Source organism: Eptatretus burgeri, chromosome 12 (genome assembly GCF_056783735.1).
Source record: "Eptatretus burgeri isolate ZD-2024b chromosome 12, Ebu_testis_v1, whole genome shotgun sequence".
Lineage (NCBI taxonomy): Eukaryota > Metazoa > Chordata > Myxini > Myxiniformes > Myxinidae > Eptatretus > Eptatretus burgeri.
In genome coordinates, this window is record NC_140972.1 from 90021144 (window position 1) to 90040848 (window position 19705).

Here is a 19705-nt window from a genome sequence, read left to right on the forward strand (position 1 = left end):
CGTTTTGACACTCTTGATATTTAAGAGTTGCTGATGCTTTTATCAGAGAATACTCAGGCTGAAGGGGCATCAAATTTGAGGAAGTAAAAACAGGGTTGTCACATTTCAGCACAGCCATTTTCCTAGTAAAACGCCTATAGAAAGTCCACACACCCTTTCAAATTTTTCACCTTATAGCCTGGAATTACATTGCATTAAATCAGACTTTTTCCACTTTGTTTCCACATTGTAACCCACAGCTTCCAAGTGAAAAGCAATGTCTACAAATTTCAGAAAATAAATTAAAAATACAAAACCAGAATATCTTGGTTGGACTTGTGAGGAAGGCTTGATATTGACAAGTGTCCACCCCCCTTATAATAGCAATTGTACTCCATAGCAATAGGAGGAACAGAGACACTGCTTATGGCTCAGAATATTTACATTCCTTGGAATAAAATACTCCATGGTGCAAATGAAACAAAAGTACCTACAATGTAAGCCGAAAGATCAATTCACTCACATTTCCAGGACAGTCTTAAGCTGCTCCAATTTCCCACGGTTCTCCTCTATTTCAGAGTCATTCCTTTTCCCGATTTCAGAAAGCAGCTGTCGTGCTATGTCCAGCACCTCCTGGTGTTAAGATGAACACAACCCAAGGAGTGAATCAAACAGGTCCATCCATTTGTAATAATAAGCACAAATGGGAGAGTGAAGGGTACAGGGTGGGAGAGAGGGGAAGTCACACACTTGCATGAATATAAAAACAAATACCTATCAACATCGATATAAAGGCACTCAAAAAGGGGTTTACATATGTAACCTACATTGTTGTTAACTGTGATGTCATACAAATAAGCAACTCTTAAACTACCAACATGACGTCACAACTACATGACCTAGGGTCAAGCTAGCGATGACGATGAGAAAAATCACAAGACAACTGTCTTTTGTGTTGTCTAAGGCAATTTCTGCTGCATGATATCTTGCTGATCAATACTTGAACAGAGAAAAATTGGCAGGCAATGTGTTCCAACGAGTATCACCAATGATAAATTCAGCCACAAAACAACCTGGAGTATTGGACGGTATAAAAACGGGCAGAAATACAATAGGCGTATTGCCTAAATTTTCTTCGAAGACTACCTGCAATTGCTTTGGCTTCTTCAACTTGAGCTTGCCAGTCTTAAGACCATTGTATTTCTCAAAGAGCTCAAAAAACCTGCACAAAACACATGTTCATAGTGTGTTCAAGAACTGCACATACGATGCAACATTTTTTTTGGACATATTGTCAAGGCTCGTATAAGAGCTAACACAGAACATATAACAAAGGGAGCAGGAGACAAGATTGGTGGGAGAAAGGACGCACAAAACAGTAAGGAACAGAGACATTAGGAGATCCGTGGAAGGGAGAGGGATGGGGCGGGATACACGGAGTAAACAAAATGGACACTACAGGGACTTTCACGAAGGAAAACAGGGAATCTGAAGGAGGTGGGTATGGGGTGGATTAACAAGGGTAGAAAAGATCGAGGTTTTGGATGGGGGAAGATATGAGATTGTGGTGAACAGCTTTTTTGAAGACCTGGAAGGAAGAGTGGAATTGAAGAGAATGTGGGAATTTGTTTCAGATGCAGGAAAAAAAGGGAGGAATGAAACATTGAAGGTGAGCAGCAATTCTTGATAAATCGGTAGTTTTACCAGAATGGGGTTGCTGGCGGACTTTGAGCGCCCTGCAGAAAAATAGGGGGAACAGATCACAGACAGAGCAGGGGGGGAAGGGAGCAATTCCGCAGAAGCCAATGGCAGAAGAAATAAAGACCACCGACCTGCCTGCGGTGAGAGACCCAAAGACTGCACATCATCGCGGGAGATTCCAATGACCCGAAAAGCCTTTGTTTCCACTGGATGAAACCGAGCTAGGTGTGAGGCAAGAGCACCACCACAGAGGGGAGAACAGTACTCCATCGGGCTGTAGATGAAAGCTTTGTATGAGATTAGGAGCTCAGGTGTCCCAAGGAAGGAATTTGTGAGAGAGAGAATACCCAGTCGGTGACTGACTTTGGAGGCCAGCTTGGAAATGTAGCCTTCACAGTAAAGATCATGGCAGATAGTGAGGCCCAAAAGCTTGAATGACAGGACTTCTTCAAGAGGGTTGTTGAGAAAGTACATTGGGAGGGAAGGGGGGAAGGGGAGGGAGGTTATCTCGATGATCCTTTCAGAGAGACATGGTAAGAATGTGAGATTTGTCAGAATTGAAAGACATGTTCCAAGTCTTGGACCAGCTTGTGATTTTATCCAGGATTGCAGAGAGTGAAGAGGCTGCTGCCTGCCGAAATGAGGGATGAGAGATGGTCCAGCAGAGGGTGGAGTCATAAGCAAAGAGAAAAAGAGGATTTTCGAGAGAGTCGGAGAGATCATTGATGAAAACCAGAAAAACCACAGGGCCCAGAACACTACCTTGAGGAACTCCAGCCTGGACAGAAAGAGGGGATGAAAGAACTCCATTTAGGGCCACACGTTGATTGTGACAGGAGAGGAAGTCTGAGAGCCATGAGTGGAGATGGCCTTGGATACCATGGGAAGAGAGTTTGGTGAGCAGGGCAGGGTGCCAGACTGTATCAAAAGCTCGTGATATGTCTAGGGATACGGCTCGGATCTCATATCTGGCATTGAGGACCTCCATCCATTGTTGGGAAAGCAGAAACAGCATGTCCAGGGAAGAGTGACCTGGTCTGAATCCGAATTGATAATCGGAAATCGAATCATTGGAGAAGAGGAAGGATTGAATGTCAGAATCGATGAAGGATTCCATGACCTTGCTGATTGGGAACAGGCTGATTGGTCTGGAGTTGCAGGGATCTGTTTTTACACCTTCTTTATGCAGGGCAGTAATGTTTGCTGATTTCCAAGCAGATGGCAGATGACCTTGAGTAAATGAGAGGGTGAATAGAACAGAGAGAGGGTGAGCAAGAGCAGAGGAGCAGGTTTTTAGAGCACATAGGCTGATGCCATCTGGTCCGGTTGCAGAATCAGAGTTGAGGTTTGACAGCAAACTCTCCACCTTGTCAGGAGAAAAGCACACCAGTATAGAAGTTTGATGGCTGCTTGAAGTCCCACCAGTCGGCCTGAGTAAAGTGCCAGACTCGTCGGCGCTGAGGTGCTTCTCCAAGAACGGCCAGAGATGTCCACTTTCACAATCATATGTTCAGATGAACCAATTGGAGCAGAGGAACAGCAGCAGATATTTGCAGGGAAATTGGTCAAAACAAAATCCAGGATAGATGGAGTACTAATGACTGAGATCCAGGTCAGGAAGTTGATGGATGGTGTCAGTCCCAATTAGTCGCAGAAGTCCTTTGCTGAAGGGCGATGGCAGGTGAGAGAGGTACCCACACCCAACCAAATGGAATGATGACAACTGAAATCACTACATGTGAGGAAGAGAGAGCTTGGATGAATGGATAGAAGTTGGTCCGTGTTTTTGGCGAACAAGATGTAAATGGGGTCATCACTGGTGGGCGGTACAACACAGAGATAAACAAGAGGTGGGAGTGGAGGGCAAGCCATAAGAAATTCCTCACAAACACAATGTGGAAATGTTTTATTCATATACAAATACATTATATAGTTGACGGTAAAATGTCAGTGTCTATTTAAGCTGGCATCTTTGTGAAAGTATTGCTAACGATGTAAATCCACTGGTTCATCAAGACTAGCCTGATAATCCTTTAGCTGATTGCAGTACAGTGGAACCTCTTTTGTCCAGAATGGTCGGGACCAAGGGTGTTGCGGATAAATGATATTTCCGGTAAATGAATGGTATTAGTTTTTAAAAAGTAATTACTTAATTAATTAATTGAACGAACAATTTTCATGGATGTCATATTATGTTACACGCCAACCCTAATCCTGGTGTTGGCTTATCGGTTAGGGTGGTTGGTGTAAGATATTACGGTCTTGAGTTCAAAGCCCCTGTCAGCCATTGAATTAACACCACGCGAGTTGGTTGACTCAGTCTGTCATCCTTCTGAGGTCAGCGAACTGAGTACCAGCATGCTGCTAACAAGGGGCATTGCATCAGCAGCAGAGTCGTGCCCCCAAATAATGATGCAGGCATGCAGCCACAGGCTGCATACAAATAAATAAAAATAAATACCCTAACCCCAACAGCTAAACAACCCAAAACCCCTATCCCTACTCCACCTCATTACCTCCACCACCGAAGGTGGGCGGAGGTTATGTTTTCACCCCTGTCTGAACAGGATATCTCAAAACGTTGATGGATGGATTTGGACGAAATTTGGTGGAGGAGAAGAGCATGTGACGAGGATGAAATTATTACATTTTGGTGAAGATCCAGACACTATAATTTTTAAAGCAATTCTTCACCATGGAAAAAAATAAATAAATATATAATAAAAAAATCGGGCCAAAAACGATATACAACACGATATCTCAAAAAGTTAGGGATGGATTCGGACAAAACTTGGTGGACAGGTTGGGTGTGTGACAAGGACGAATAGATTCGATTTTGGTCCAGGTCCGGATTCAGATCCGACCCATCGGTGGGATATTAAATGTAAATTGTTCAGCCTGGCAGAGATATGCGTTCTCCCGTGTGCCATTCTCATTATCTGTGCGTTTTGAATCGCCCTATGCAGCCAATGGCAGGTACCCTGTTGGACGTGTAATAAACGATTGAAACACACTTCAATCCGTTTGTATATTTATAGTTGTGAACGTTACATAAAATAATGGGGAGGTGTCAAATATCTGAGAATGATGTGCATTGTGATTATACGAGTATAATCCCGCTTTGGGAGTAGACCTCAGCCCGGACACTCCCTCCTCATTCTCTGTGGATTTGGACTCGCCCTATGCAGCAATTGAGAAGGCTGTGTATCACGTTTCCAAAATGAAGATCCTAATGTGATGCAGATGAATTGTGCTTAATCTGGGAAAGGCAAGGTCAAAGCAACAGGAGATGAGAGTTGAATCGGATGTAGCAAATGTTGATGGTGCAAGAGATTAATCACCGACAGTAAGATTAATCAATTCTGGCTCCATATCATCAAGTAGGGGGATCGGTGATGTAGTTGATGTGACTGAAGATTGTGAGCACAATCAATGGAAGCCTTCTGGAATGGTGGTGCGTTTGTGTTTCATCTCTCTTCCGCATTTGGGGAATATATTGTGTTTCTATCTCTGCTTAATTCATCGATAGAGGTTTCACTCAAGCACTTTCTGGATCTGACACCCCAATTTAACAGGTTTAAGAGTAGTTTTGAATGTATAAATTTAGGTATTCCTCAAACATGTTTGGCTTTTCGGAAAGCAACTCGTGACGTTGTACCGGGCTGACAACAAAACTCGGCCCGACTCAGTTCAGACCGGCTTTGTTCGATGAAGAAGCCTTTCAACAAACCGCTCTAAAAAAAACCTAACAAACGTCCATTTGTTCCGGGTTTTTTGCATACGAGTCCAGAGGGGGTACAAGCAACTGTTAAAAACAGCACCAACAACAACCAACAGCAGAAAATGAGTGCAAAGTTACTTCGGGCAAAATCCACATTTTTATTTTTATTTTTAAATTTAAAACTATTTTTGGCCACGGTTTATTCCAGATAACGAGTCTTCCATTATTTGGATGTCCGGGTAAACGAGGTTCGACTGTAGTTAATAAAACTTTGTGCTTTGGCTGTGCTAATGATATTAAACACACTGATGAACCAATTACATAACCACATGCTCACCGGGTGTGCCGCACTTCCATTTTCATTTTCTGTTTGGGTGTGCGGTCTCCGTGTCGGATCACAGCAATCACACAACGCAGTTCCATCCTACACATGACACACAAAGCAGCAATGCATAACTGTTCATACACTGCACATCATGGACACGCATCACTCGATTTGGTATGTGTACCTTTCAAGGACGGATAGCATGTGACAATAGTTCCTGTATTGTGTTAGAGAGTGTGCACTGAATGCAACGTACATTGTGCCAGAGGTGGTGGGAACGATAGGTATGTCTTCAGCCTCTGTGGGTATTGTCCAAGGAAGGTGGAATTGCGAACCCAGTTCCCGCATTACTATATTCCTACGGGATTGGCAAGGGTGACATAAAGGATGTGCCCACTTTGCTCGAGGGTGGTGTATCCAAGTGGAAAACAAACGAATGTGAAAAAAGTCCACTTTTGGATCAACTACAACATAATTCTGTTGGAAATTAACTACTGACTGAATATGAACTAAAACGCATTCCAATTCAAGCGAGACAGCACTTCACAATGCAGAGCCTTGCCACGGTACGTAGACTCCAGTCAATCTAAGAGCCAATGTGACTCCCTCCTCACTCAAACCAGGAATATTCTCATTTACTGATCATGTAGTCAGTATGCTGTGTAAAGAGAAGAGAAACTATCTATAAAGTACAAAGAATGTCCATGGTGAGGAGGTGAAGAATCTTGGGTATCTTCGAATGAAGAAGGAAAAAATAAAATGTTTATTTTAACAAGTGAGCTGGTATATCATAAGCATGTTGGGAAGCAAGGGGGGGGAGTGGGTGACACACACACACACACACACACACACACACACACACACACACACACACACACACACACACACACACACACACACACACACACACGGTGTGTGCAGAGATCATCTCACAAGTCGTGGGACTCAATAATAATGGCTACCAGAGCTTTAGAATTCCCACACAGCAAAGTTGTTGCATCTGTCGATTAAAATTTTCACCTTGTTATCCTCTCTCCTGTGTACTTTGCTCTTCATTCAAGATATGTCATAAAAAGAACGAAAAATAACCATCAGGCCTGCTTTATTACAAGGTCACAAACGCACCCGAGAATCTTGGCACAATCATCATAGTACTTCATGGAGTTTTTAACAAAGCTGAACCCGTTCACGTCACACACGTACGAGTGCCCGCTTGCCCTCAGCAGGTCAAAGCCGCAAACTGTTTGCTGAGAGAACAACAACAACAACAACACAGGAGTCAGATTAAATGTGAACATGAAAAATGCTAGAACATTAAAAATAACACGTCACAAATTAGAACGGCACTCTTCGACATCGCGACGTCGGCCGATATGCCTCCACCCAGATTATTACATCATTATACATACTTGTACCAAGGTTGATTGAAATCCCTTCGGCTCTTCTCAAGCATCACATTTTTACCTGATATGACCTCCGACGTCTGACCTCTTGATGCCAAAATCTAATCAGTTCATCTTTGCATCATACTATATACTTATACCAAGTTTGGTCAAAATCCCCATCACTGGTTCACAAGTTAGCTCAGTAACAGAATTTTTACCAAATAGGATCTCTGACCTTTGACCTCTTGACCAAACAATATAACCAATTCATCTTTGCATTACACTTACTTGTACCAAGTTTGACTTGGATCCCTTCAGGAGGAGGAGGAGGAGGAGGAGGAGGAGGAGGAGGAGGAGGAGGAGGAGAAGGAGATTGGTACCATACTCTGTGCAGAGCGTTGGTGCTGCCTAAGCAGTCTCCTTGGCTATTGGGTTCAATCCTGGACGGGTCGCCACTCCGACACAGGATACCAGCATGCTGGCACTCATTTTGCCGACCACGGAAGGATGACAGGCCAATTTAACCCTACCCGGTATTAATTCAACAGCTGAACGTGATTTGAACTCAGGACCCCAGGATCCAAAGCCCACCACCCCTAACCATCAAGCCAACACCAGGCATATTCCTTCAGCCGAAGGCATAAAATGCAATAAATCCCAGTCACTTGCCAACTGCACCTAACTTTCAAAACAGCCATTAATAACCAAACTACTTGTTAAAGAAAAAGACTTGTATTACCATACCTTGAAAAAAAAAAAAACAACGCAAAGGCATTATGACCTTGATAAACCTTTCAACAGTCAAAACCTATTAGCTCTGCCACCAAAGGTGGATGGAGGTTGTTTTCACCCCTGTTTGTTCGATTGTTTGTGTTTGTCTGCTTGTGAGCACGAGATCCAAAAAGGTGGTGGAAGGATTCGGACAAAACTTGGTGGATGAGTTGGGTAGGTGACAAGAACAAGCCTATTAGATTTTGCTTCAGGTCCGGATGCAGATCCGGCCTATCAGCAGGATACAAAATGTAAACCGTTCAGCCTGGCCAAGGTATGCGCTCTACCGAGTGCCGTTGTAGTTCCCACCGATTCCATCTCAATCACGAGTCAAACAATTTGCTGTGGCCTTTCAGGATAAGATATAATGTATTCGTAGTGCAATTATCAAACTGGCTCTGGATCTGATTTGCTTTCCTTCGCAGTCTAAACTTCCTCATGTTTGGATCACTTTTCACCAAAACAAAATACAGTCCAAGCAATCAGCTGTGACCCAAACAAAATGACTTCTTCACTTGATCCTGATCGAGTCATTTTTCTTTGTTCCTTCACTTTTACTTCCCTCTCTAGTTATTCTACTATTAAATAAGGCAATGTATGTATGTACGTATGTATTTATGTATGTATGTAAATCATACAAAAATAAATGAAAAAAAACACGACTGGGCTTTATATACTTGTTGCTAATTTTGGGCACAATGAAACCTCTCCTCCTCCCCCCCTCCCAAACACACACACACACACGTAGGAAAGGACGCGTAGGGTGGACAGTATGGATACAGATCAATGGAAACTCTTCGGAAAGAAAAACTGGAAATTTGGAAGGAGGAGGGCTTTAGGGTAGGTGGGGGGGGCTGGGGTGGTTTAACGGGTGGAGAGAAGATCATGGTTGTGGATGAGGGATGATCTGAGATGGTGGTGAACAGTTGTCTTGAAGACCTGGAGGGAAGAATGAGATTGACGAGAATGTGGACGTTCGTTGCATAAGTGGGAAAAAACAGAGGAACGAATGAGTGGAGGTGAACAGTGATTCTGGATTTCGATATTTTCACCATAAGGGAGTTTATGGTAGACCACGTGCACCCTGCAGAAACTTGGTGGAGGAGGGAATGGGAGGTGGGGGGGTATGGAAAAGCCAGAGGGTACAGGACCAGAAAGGAGGCGGTAGAAGACAGAGCGAACACCGACCTGTCTACGATGGCAAAGTGATGGGCCCATAGCCTAAGATTCAACACAGGTGATACCAATGATCTTGAAGGTCTTGGTTTACATGGCGTCAGGCTGAGTAAGTTGTGAGGCAGAGGAGCCAGCCCAAAGGGGAGAGCAGTACTCAATTAAGCTGTGGATGAAGGTCTTGTAAGTGGACATGACTGCAGGTGTGCCGAAGAAGGACTTTGTATGACTGAGGATGTATACCTATTCGGCAACTGGTTTTGGAGGCCAACTTTGAAATGTGGTTTGTCCAAGAAAGATCGTGGCTGAGAGTGAGACCCAGGAGTTTGAATGGTCTCCACGAAGCTGTTCCTTAAGTTTGCGGAAGACAGATCTCAAGAGGATTTGAAAGAAAGTAGATAGGAGGGTTTGCCTGACGGTCCTTTTGGAAAGAGAGAGGGAGAGGGAGTCGTGCCTATGTGAAGGAAGAGGGACGTCACGGCAGAGGGTGTAATCATCAATAAATAGATAAAGAGGATTTTCCAGAGTCAGGGAGATCATTTATGAAGATTAGGAAAAGGACTGGGCCCAGAACACTGCCGTGGAGAACTCCAGCTTTGACAGGGAGAAGAGATGAAAGGATTCCGTTGAGTGCCACACATTGGCTAAGAGAGGAGAGAAAGTCAGTAAGTCACGTGTGGAGTCGGCCTTGGCTGTCATAGGAGGAGAGTTTGGAGGGAAAGGTGGGATGCCAGACTGGATTGAAAGCACAAGATATGTCTATAGAAACGGCCCTGATCTCGTCTGATATCGAGGATCTCCATCCTTGTTGTGAGAGTAGGAGGAGCATGTCCAAGGTAGAGTAAGTAACCTGGTCTGAATCTGAACCGACTATCTGTTGGAGAAAACGAAGAATTTATTTGCAAAATGCTTTGAGATTTCACTTCTAAATGAAAAGTACGATTATGAGAAATTCATCGATAGAGGACAGTGCACATAACTAATTTGTGAAAGGGGTGCTGCAACAACAATTGCTTTTCCTCAAAGATTACTTGAGTTAAAATAATCAAAAAGTCAAACTACAAGGTGGGTTCAAATGTGGATAAAACAATTTTAAAAAATAAAAAAAAAAAAACCTGCATGATCATTTCCTACCATACCTTCTTATACATACCAATACAGTTTACATATTTCAATTTGAAATCTTAAAATCTTTAAATTGCAAACAGCATTAGCAAGCATACGTACAAACACATTTGGCTCATGAATAAGTCTATGTTCATACAGCTCATGCAAACCCAATTTCTAATACAAATTCTCAAAGCGAATCTCACGAACAAATTCCTGATGTTCTGAGGACAGATAGGAGAGTGTCACACCTTGAAAGCCAGGCAGACCTTGCGAGCGATGAGCTTTTCACGGGCGTTCAAGATGACGGGGTAACGAACCTCTTTTCCTTCGCTGTCCCTCTCCACCTTGCCATCAAGTGCTGGTGACTTGCGGGCCTCCGCGTGGGCATAGTCGGGTCCAACGGTGTATACCTGTGGCAGATACATTGGTGGTATCCAAAACGTTCTGCAGGAGTCCCCTGTTACAAGTACAGGTTGATGCAAGTGAAATATTGAATCCTATATTATCCTTTTACAAGTTCACTTGAATAATGTAGTCTCTTATCTAATGGTTTACTGACAGGTACAACATTGTTTAAATGAATAAAATAAAAAATAAAAAAAAATTGAATTCTGCATGTAACACCCAAACCAAGTCTCATTGGTCAAGTACATTTACACAAATCATACATCAACGACGAATCATGCACAGATCATTCAGACCTGGATGTTTTTTTCAGTAAGATACAATGGTTCACAATTAATCTCCATATGGTGCTGTAACTACATATAAAATTCCAAATTTATGGCAATGTTTAATTAGGAAAGGAAAGGAATATTAGGAAAGGAATAATAAATGCAAGAAAGGACAAAATAATAAATAAAAATGACTAAAACTAAAAACCAGCATGAGGTGACTAATTTCAATGGTGGGATACCAGTTTACCAATCATGAATCATCAAACAAGCACTTCTGTGTTGTGTTGTGGGTTGGTCATATGCCAAGAAAGCTGTCTACGGGGCATGTCTAAGAGTAATGCCCTCTATAATTGGTCTCCAAAGCAGGTAAAGATATTCAAATGAACCAAAGAGCAGTCCACACATTAGTTCTTTCTGCCATTGGGTGAGAAGTTCTGTGATTCTGACACAACATGTCTCAGTGCTACGATAGTCAAGATACAAAAGGACAGCACATCGTAGTCAGTGCTGCAAAGCGCTGGAGATGTGAGGGGGGATGACGTGACTGGAGAGGGGGGGATGACGTGACTGGAGAGGGGGGATGACGTGACTGGAGAGGGGGGGATGACGTGACTGGAGAGGGGGGGATGACGTGACTGGAGAGGGGGGATGACGTGACTGGAGAGGGGGGATGACGTGACTGGAGAGGGGGGATGACGTGACTGGAGAGGGGGGATGACGTGACTGGAGAGGGGGGATGACGTGACTGGAGAGGGGGATGACGTGACTGGAGAGGGGGGATGACGTGACTGGAGAGGGGGGGATGACGTGACTGGAGAGGGGGGATGACGTGACTGGAGAGGGGGGGATGACGTGACTGGAGAGGGGGGATGACGTGACTGGAGAGGGGGGATGACGTGACTGGAGAGGGGGGATGACGTGACTGGAGAGGGGGGATGACGTGACTGGAGAGGGGGGATGACGTGACTGGAGAGGGGGATGACGTGACTGGAGAGGGGGGATGACGTGACTGGAGAGGGGGATGACGTGACTGGAGAGGGGGGATGACGTGACTGGAGAGGGGGGATGACGTGACTGGAGAGGGGGGATGACGTGACTGGAGAGGGGGGATGACGTGACTGGAGAGGGGGGATGACGTGACTGGAGAGGGGGGATGACGTGACTGGAGAGGGGGGATGACGTGACTGGAGAGGGGGGATGACGTGACTGGAGAGGGGGGATGACGTGACTGGAGAGGGGGGATGACGTGACTGGAGAGGGGGGATGACGTGACTGGAGAGGGGGGATGACGTGACTGGAGAGGGGGGGATGACGTGACTGGAGAGGGGGGATGACGTGACTGGAGAGGGGGGATGACGTGACTGGAGAGGGGGGATGACGTGACTGGAGAGGGGGGATGACGTGACTGGAGAGGGGGGATGACGTGACTGGAGAGGGGGATGACGTGACTGGAGAGGGGGGATGACGTGACTGGAGAGGGGGGGATGACGTGACTGGAGAGGGGGGGATGACGTGACTGGAGAGGGGGGGATGACGTGACTGGAGAGGGGGGATGACATGACTGGGGATGAGAGTTGGGCGCACCATTAAAATCCTGTGTAAGACACGATCAGTGGAGTACCGCCACAAAGGATCACCAACCCCAACTTGGCTTCGTCAGATTTTCATTTCTTCCCCAAATTTAAGGGACAGCTTCATGGAAAACATTTTTCTTCCGACGATCATGTCGAGGCCGCCATAAAGTGCCGATTAAATCAGCTGGATGCACAGTTCCATCATAACATCATCACAAAACTACTTGAATAGTGGAAGAAATGTTTGGACAGAAGTGGTAATTATGTTGAGAAATAAATATGTCCCATGGTAGAATAACACTGGTCTACAAAAATATAGTTTTTTTTTTTCTTGCATGGACTTTGGAAACTGTTTTTGGCTAATTTTGGGCTGCTGAATCCAAATCTGAGCTCAGATTTGCTCTATCACATCAAGTTTTTGTGCTATCTGTATGCTCCATATTCATGGATTTTTACAAAAGTTGACCATCCAGTCTGGCAATCTTGGTAGGGATAAAACAGCAAAAGCTTGATTATTCAGAGTACCCGTAGCTGTAAACAGCCCCTATGGTAAACAGCCTGCCATGAGCAAAGTGGAGTTATTGTCTCATTCTCTTAAAAGAATCAATGTATGCATCAGTAGTTTACGTCTATGACATATTTGTGATTTGCAGCTGTGAAGACTTCCTAATCCGCTGTTAAGACTCTACCTAATCTTGTGAGACGCGAGCATTACTGTATTACGCGATTCTCAGTGGGCGGGCACAGCTGACTCAGTGGGGTTGTTTATACCGGTACCTGGCACCTTACACTTTAAGCTAGCTATGTCTACACCTTCAAAGGGAAGAAAGTGCTGTAACGACCCAGATATCTTCTGCTATATCTGTGGATGCTTCACTTTTGCACCTCAAAGACGCATCACTACATTCGTCAAGAGAGTGTACCGTGCCTACTTTAAAGTACCGCTTGGAGACCAGGACAAAAACTGGGCTCCTCATAAAGTATGCTCGACTTGTGTCGAAACTCTGACATCATGGTCTCAAGGAAAGAATGCTAAGCTCAAGTTTGGTGTGCCGATGGTTTGGAGAGAACCAAAAAACCACCAAGATGACTGCTACTTCTGCCTTGTAAATGTGAAAGGATTCAATAAGAAAAACAAGCAATACATGAAATACCCTAGCATACCCTCTGCTATATGGCCAGTTCCTCATTGTGACGAAATACCTGTACCTGTTTTTACCGAGCCGATGATGATGATGAAGAAGCAGATGCAGAGTGCAAGCCATTGGATTCGTTTTTTGATCAACCTTCTCTGTATAGTCAGCCTGAATTGAATGATCTGATCCAAGATTTGAATTTGCCAAAACAATCTGCTGAGTTGTTGGCTTCCAGACTGCAAGAGAAAAACCTTCTCAAACCTGGCGAAAGTGTCTCATTTTATCGCAACAGAGAGGCAGAACTGAGGAAGTACTTCCACTCTGATGGTCAACTTGTATACTGCAATGATGTTGAAGGGCTTCTTTTCGCTATGGGATTGCCTACCATTCAAGTGAGTGGAGACTCTTTATTGACAGTTCGAAAAGAAGTTTGAAATGTGTTTTACTTCACAATGGGAACATCTATGGATCCATCCCTCTCGGACACTCAGTGACCCTGAAGGAGAAGTATGCAAACATCAAGGTTGTACTTGAACGATTGAAGTACCACGATCATGAATGGTTGATCTATGTGGATTTGAAAATAGTGAACTTCCTTTTGGGGCAACAAGGAGGTTACACTGAATACCCTTGTTTTCTATGCTACTGGGACAGTAGGGCTAAGGAGGAGCACTGGGTGAGAAAGGAATGGCCATCAAGGAATAGTTTGATACCTGGTGACAAGAACATTAATGAACCACTGGTTGATCGGAAAAAAATATCATCCTTCCACCATTGCACATCAAACTCGGTCTGATGAAGCAGTTTGTTAAAGCTCTTGATCACACTGGAGACTGCTTTGGCTACATTTGTTCAAACTTTCCGAGTCTTAGCGACGAGAAGAAAAAAGCAGGGATATTCGACGGACCTCAGATCAGAACATTACTCAAGGACCCACACTTCATTACGACGATGACCGGCATCGAAGCTCGAGCGTGGAATACATTCACTAATGTGGTGGAGAATTTTCTTGGGAACAAGAAAGGTGACAACTACCGAGAGATTGTGGAGGAGCTGCTCCTTAGTCTGCGAGCACTGGGGTACAGAATAAGCATCAAGTTGCACTACTTGCACAGTCACCTGAGCGAGTTTCCAGATAACCTTGGAGATGCAAGCGAGGAACAGGGTGAACGTTTCCATCAAGACATTAAAGTGATGGAAGAACGTTATCAAGGTCGTTGGGACTCAAATATGATGGCAGATTACTGCTGGAGTTTGATGAGGGATGTCCCAGATGCTGTACATAAGAGATTGTCCACAAAGAGGAGGTTTACTATGTTGTAATACAATTACACCTGTGCCTTTGGATACTTGTGCTTTCAAGTACCGGTACTTATTTTGTTATATTCGCATATTTTTGCATTTATTGCTGCATTCTGAATGCCGTGAAAAGTCACAAAACTCAGAAAAATGCTTTGAGCTTGAGTTATTCCTTGCATTTAAGTGATGTACACCATGTTAAGGGGAACTTTTTCCACCTATATATTTAACTTAGTTTAGTGAAATTTGTAAACTTTTCATATATTAAAAATAGAGAAAATATGTAAAAATATGTGCAAGCCAGCATGGATTATATGTTAATGTATGATTAAATATTGTAATTGAAGTAGATACCTTTCATTGAAAACATTTTTGCATCTATCGATCTTCCAATGCAAGTGTTTTTATAAATTTCGAGTGTAAAATTGCTGTTTTCTCAAAAATAAAGATTTTTCATAGTTCAAAAACCTGATGTGATAGGCAAAAACTAATGAGAGATTTGGATTCAGCACCCAAAAGTTAGCTAGAATCCGTTGAAAAACCCTATGCAAGTGAAATTGTGTTGACCAGTGTAATGATTGAGGATAGTATCTGTCTGTTTTATTCGAATCTCTTTACCTTTTTGGGAGAAAAAGAATAGGAGGGATTACTTTTCAGCATGCCCTCATATATTCAACCACAGCTACAAGTCCTACCCCTCCTTTCCTTTATTAACCACACACCTTCACGTCGGTACCGTCAGTTGGCATGAATTCTTCATATATATATGAACCAGTCTTCCGCACTGAGCTCTCTGGTGAGTACACGCTGCTGCGGCTGCCCACCTGAAAATGAGACGTACAGCACTCCAGCAATGGCAAACAAACAAGACGCTATCTCACGCACGTATCATGTGCATTAAATTAACGTTACAATCAAGCCATGGTTGTAAAAGCAAAATTATCAACACAATAGATTGTACTCTTACCACAATCCCTCATGTTGCTATTCAGCCATTGTCACCATATTATTAATTTATTGTTGTTATTATCAATTTATTGAAGCTTGGATAGGCAATTTCAAGATTACAAATATATTACTACTATTTCGTATGCAGCCTCTGGCTGCAAGGTGTGTCATTGCTATTAGCACGGCAGTGCCCCATATTACCAGTAAGCTGGTACTCATTTTGCCGACTTCAGGAGGATGACAGGCTGAGTCAACCCACCTGGATTTATTTAACGGCATGACAGAGTCTCAAAATTAAGACCTTAAGATCTTACAACAAATAAATAAAACCTCCACTCATACCTGCGTAGTTTACTTCACTTCACTCACCTGCCATCATTACCTATTTCCTAAACCGTTCCTCAGGAACAATCCAACCATATTATCTTGAAGTGGATAAAATGAATGCCAATAGAAGAGAGTTTGACAATTAAATGGGAAGAACGTACGATTACACTCATTCATAAGCAGGCTTTCCGACCGACCATCACATCCCCCCTTAAGTTATTTTTTTTTTTTTGGAAAAAATTTTTTACGCCACTGAAAAAGTGAGGAGATGAAAGGGTAAAACAGAAACATACTGACAATGGGCACACAGTTGAACACAAGTATAGCAAGGTACAAGTAGGGGAAAAAAAGGAGACAGAGAGAGAGAGACAGAGAGAGAGACAGAGACAGAGAGAGACAGAGACAGAGAGAAGGAGGGAGAGTGAGAGGGAGAGGGAGAGGGAGAGGGAGAGGGAGAGGGAGAGGGAGAGGGAGAGGGAGAGGGAGAGGGAGAGGGAGAGGGAGAGGGAGGCAGAAACATGGAAGTGGGTTGGTGAGGTAGGGTTAATAGTGGAAGAAACGATTGCAGGTGGGGATTGGGATGGGGGGGGGGAGCTGAGATTGTAGCATACTGCTTGCTTGAGGCTCTGGAGAGAAAAATGGGAACGAACAGAATCTCGAGGGCAGTTACACAAATTTTGTTTGTATGTGTATATATTTGTATGTGTACATATATATATATATATATATATATATATATATATATATATATATATATATATATATATATACATATTGTTATGGTTGTGGAAATTCACGGATCACCATTCAGGTTACCCGAAGATCAGTTATGTCGATAAGTGTGTGTTCAGATAGATTTCCCCACCGATGTCAAACGGGATATATTCATGTGCCGGGCTGTGATCTTTGAGGTAGTATTATTCTTTTCTATCTTTATTTTGAACAACATAACCTCACCACCTTCTCAACAACCGCCAACATCTCCTCACCACCTTAACCAACAACTGCCAACATCTCCTCACCACCATCCCCACAAGCAACATCCTCTCCTCACCAAAATCTCAACAAACAAACATCATCTCCTCACCAACATCTCAACAACCACGCCATCCCCAACACAGCGCAAACCACACTGCAACAACAACTACTCAACAACTCCCACCCTGATATCCCTCAGAACGGGTAAACAGATATGACGGTTGGGGCGGGGCCCTCAAAAAGGGGTAAGCACGTCCCCATCGGAGATCCCAAGGATTTTGCCCCGCGTGCCGGGAGGAAAGGGGGGAGGGGCGAACACCCCGGGCGATAAAGAGCCGCGTCGGAACACCAAGAAGGCAGTTGAGAGGCGGGTGTGAGAGAATTGGTGAGTACATCGGTGGAACCGGTGTGGAGAGCGGGATCAGTTGAAGGCGTCGTTGGAGTTGGTTGAGTCGGAGCCGGAGAGGAGTCGCCAGCCGGTTCGCCGTTGGAAGCACCGTTAAAGGCACTGGTGGAGCCCAGCGGAGTGCAGGCCGAGACATCGAGGGTCGCCCAGCGAGTCACCACGAGGGTGGCAGGTAATCTGCACGGTCTCGCGGAGCTCTTTCGGTCTCCACAGCTCCACGGAACATTAAAGGCCTACGGGCCCTGTTATTTCTTTTCTTTCTGGGGTTTTTGCATGGAAGTCTGTGGCGCCTTGTCCGCTAAGTAGAATTGTTAAGTGCCTGTACATTAATAAATAGACAACGGCTGTAGGTCTTTTTGCTCATGTCTTGTCCCTTATCCCCATTGCTTCATTGACTGCATACGTGTGAACAAATGTCATTGTTTGAATATACACCTGCTCGTTGCGTCCCTTCCTCCATTGAGCTGCCGTAATTGCGTTCGGAATAATAGCTGGCTTTTAATAGCCGATAAGATAATCGAGTCCGACAGGGCTTGGCGATAATAAACCGCTCGGCAATCTCAAACGGCGCGAGCTGCTTAAAGCGGCTCGTGTCCATACGGGTCCCGTCGAGGTGTAAATCCTCGGCATTTCTGCCTGCGCGAATACTTAGGTAAATCGACAATTTGGCGATCAACTCTGTCGCGCGTGGACAGAAGAGTTGGCTGATTTACGGTGTGGTTAAAAACACACCCGTAGCTGGATTTCGGCGTTGATCCAAAAGCTACGACTGGATTTCCACGGTCGGTGGGCGCGTGCAGCCGCGAATTAGCTAAAAGCGGTCGCCCGCACGCCAGGGTGGTGAGAATCCACAACAATATATACAGTGTATACATATATATATATATATATATATATATATATATATATATATATATATATATATATATATACATACCTACATGGTAGAGGCTTGTGGAAGAGCAAGTACACTGAATGGATCAGGATGTAACAGCCAAAAACGGGACACAAAACACATGCATGGAGAAGGAAACTTCAAGGAAGAAAAAAATGGAAAATCAAGAGGGATTTGCGTGATGTTAACGAGGGTAGAAAGGATCATGGTTTTGGATTTGGGATGATGCGAGATGGTGGTGAACAGCTGTCTTGAAGACCTGGAGGGAAGAATGACATTAAAGAGGATGAGGAAGTTTATTCCATAGGTCAGGTCAGGTCAGGTATGGGAGCATGCGCCAGAACAGTGCGTCGCTGCGTCCACTTTCCGCCGGTACTCGAGGGGCCTCCGTCTTGCCATCCCCCAGGCAGATGCCTGGCCCACCCCCATCTCCTTGAGATGCCGATCAACTTGTTGCAACCACGAGGCACGTGGTCAGCCCATTGGCCTCCTACACTCACGAGATTCCCTCGCTGAGAGAATCTGGTGAGCGGGATCAGCGTCAGGAAAACGAGCCACATGTCCATACAGCCGCAGCTGACGCTCACGGACTATGCAGGTAACAAATCTCATTTGAGTCTCTCTCAGCAACCACTCGTTGGACACAAAGTCTGACCAGCGATAGCCAAGGATTCTCCAAAGAGACCTGGTACCAAAGGAATTAAGTCTGCGTCTCAGATCCTTGGTCAGAGTCCAAGTTTCACATCCATAGAGCAAGACTGGAAGCACAAAGGACTTGAAGACTCAGACTTTCGTCCTCCCACACAGGTACCGGCAGCGACACATCCCATTATCCAGTGAATCCATGACTCCCCAGGCCCAACCCAGATGTCTATTGACCTCTGACTCACAGCCAGCAGAGACATGAATATCACTGCGAATCTCTCCACAAACAGGCACAGACAAGACAATAGCATCCAAGATGTCATTGAAAGCCTGCATCCTAGTTTTGACCCAGGAAACCCCTAATCCCAGTGGCTCCGACTCCTCATTCATCACCTCGAGGGCTCCCAAAAGGATATCTAAAGTTTCCGCAAAGATGACTGCATCATCTGCGAAATCAAGGTCAGAGATCTTGACATTCCCAAACGATGCACTGCGGCTTGCTCTCTCCGACATCCTCCCGAGAATCCAGTCCATACATGTGCTGAAAAGTGTGGGGGCAAGTACACACCCCTGACAAACTCCAGTAACAACTGGAAATAAGTCAGAGATGGTACCACCACAACTCTCAGCACTCTCAGTACCAGAGTAGAGTTCA

General features: G+C 44.5%; 1 protein-coding gene across 25 annotated transcripts in view; it reads right to left on the reverse strand.

Moving 5' to 3' along the window:
* LOC147016111 (inositol hexakisphosphate and diphosphoinositol-pentakisphosphate kinase 2-like) overlaps window positions 1-19705 on the reverse strand; it is a 177666-nt gene that overhangs the window by 119242 nt on the left and 38719 nt on the right. For all 25 annotated transcript variants that reach the window (XM_085848829.1, XM_085848828.1, XM_085848818.1 and 22 more), the window contains 7 exons: window positions 15574-15675; window positions 10414-10575; window positions 6852-6973; window positions 5983-6084; window positions 5739-5825; window positions 1126-1201; window positions 503-612 (listed from right to left, as the gene is read on the reverse strand). In XM_085848829.1, coding sequence (XP_085704955.1) covers window positions 503-612; window positions 1126-1201; window positions 5739-5825; window positions 5983-6084; window positions 6852-6973; window positions 10414-10575; window positions 15574-15675 — 761 coding nt within the window. The remainder of the gene's footprint in view (window positions 1-502; window positions 613-1125; window positions 1202-5738; window positions 5826-5982; window positions 6085-6851; window positions 6974-10413; window positions 10576-15573; window positions 15676-19705) is intronic.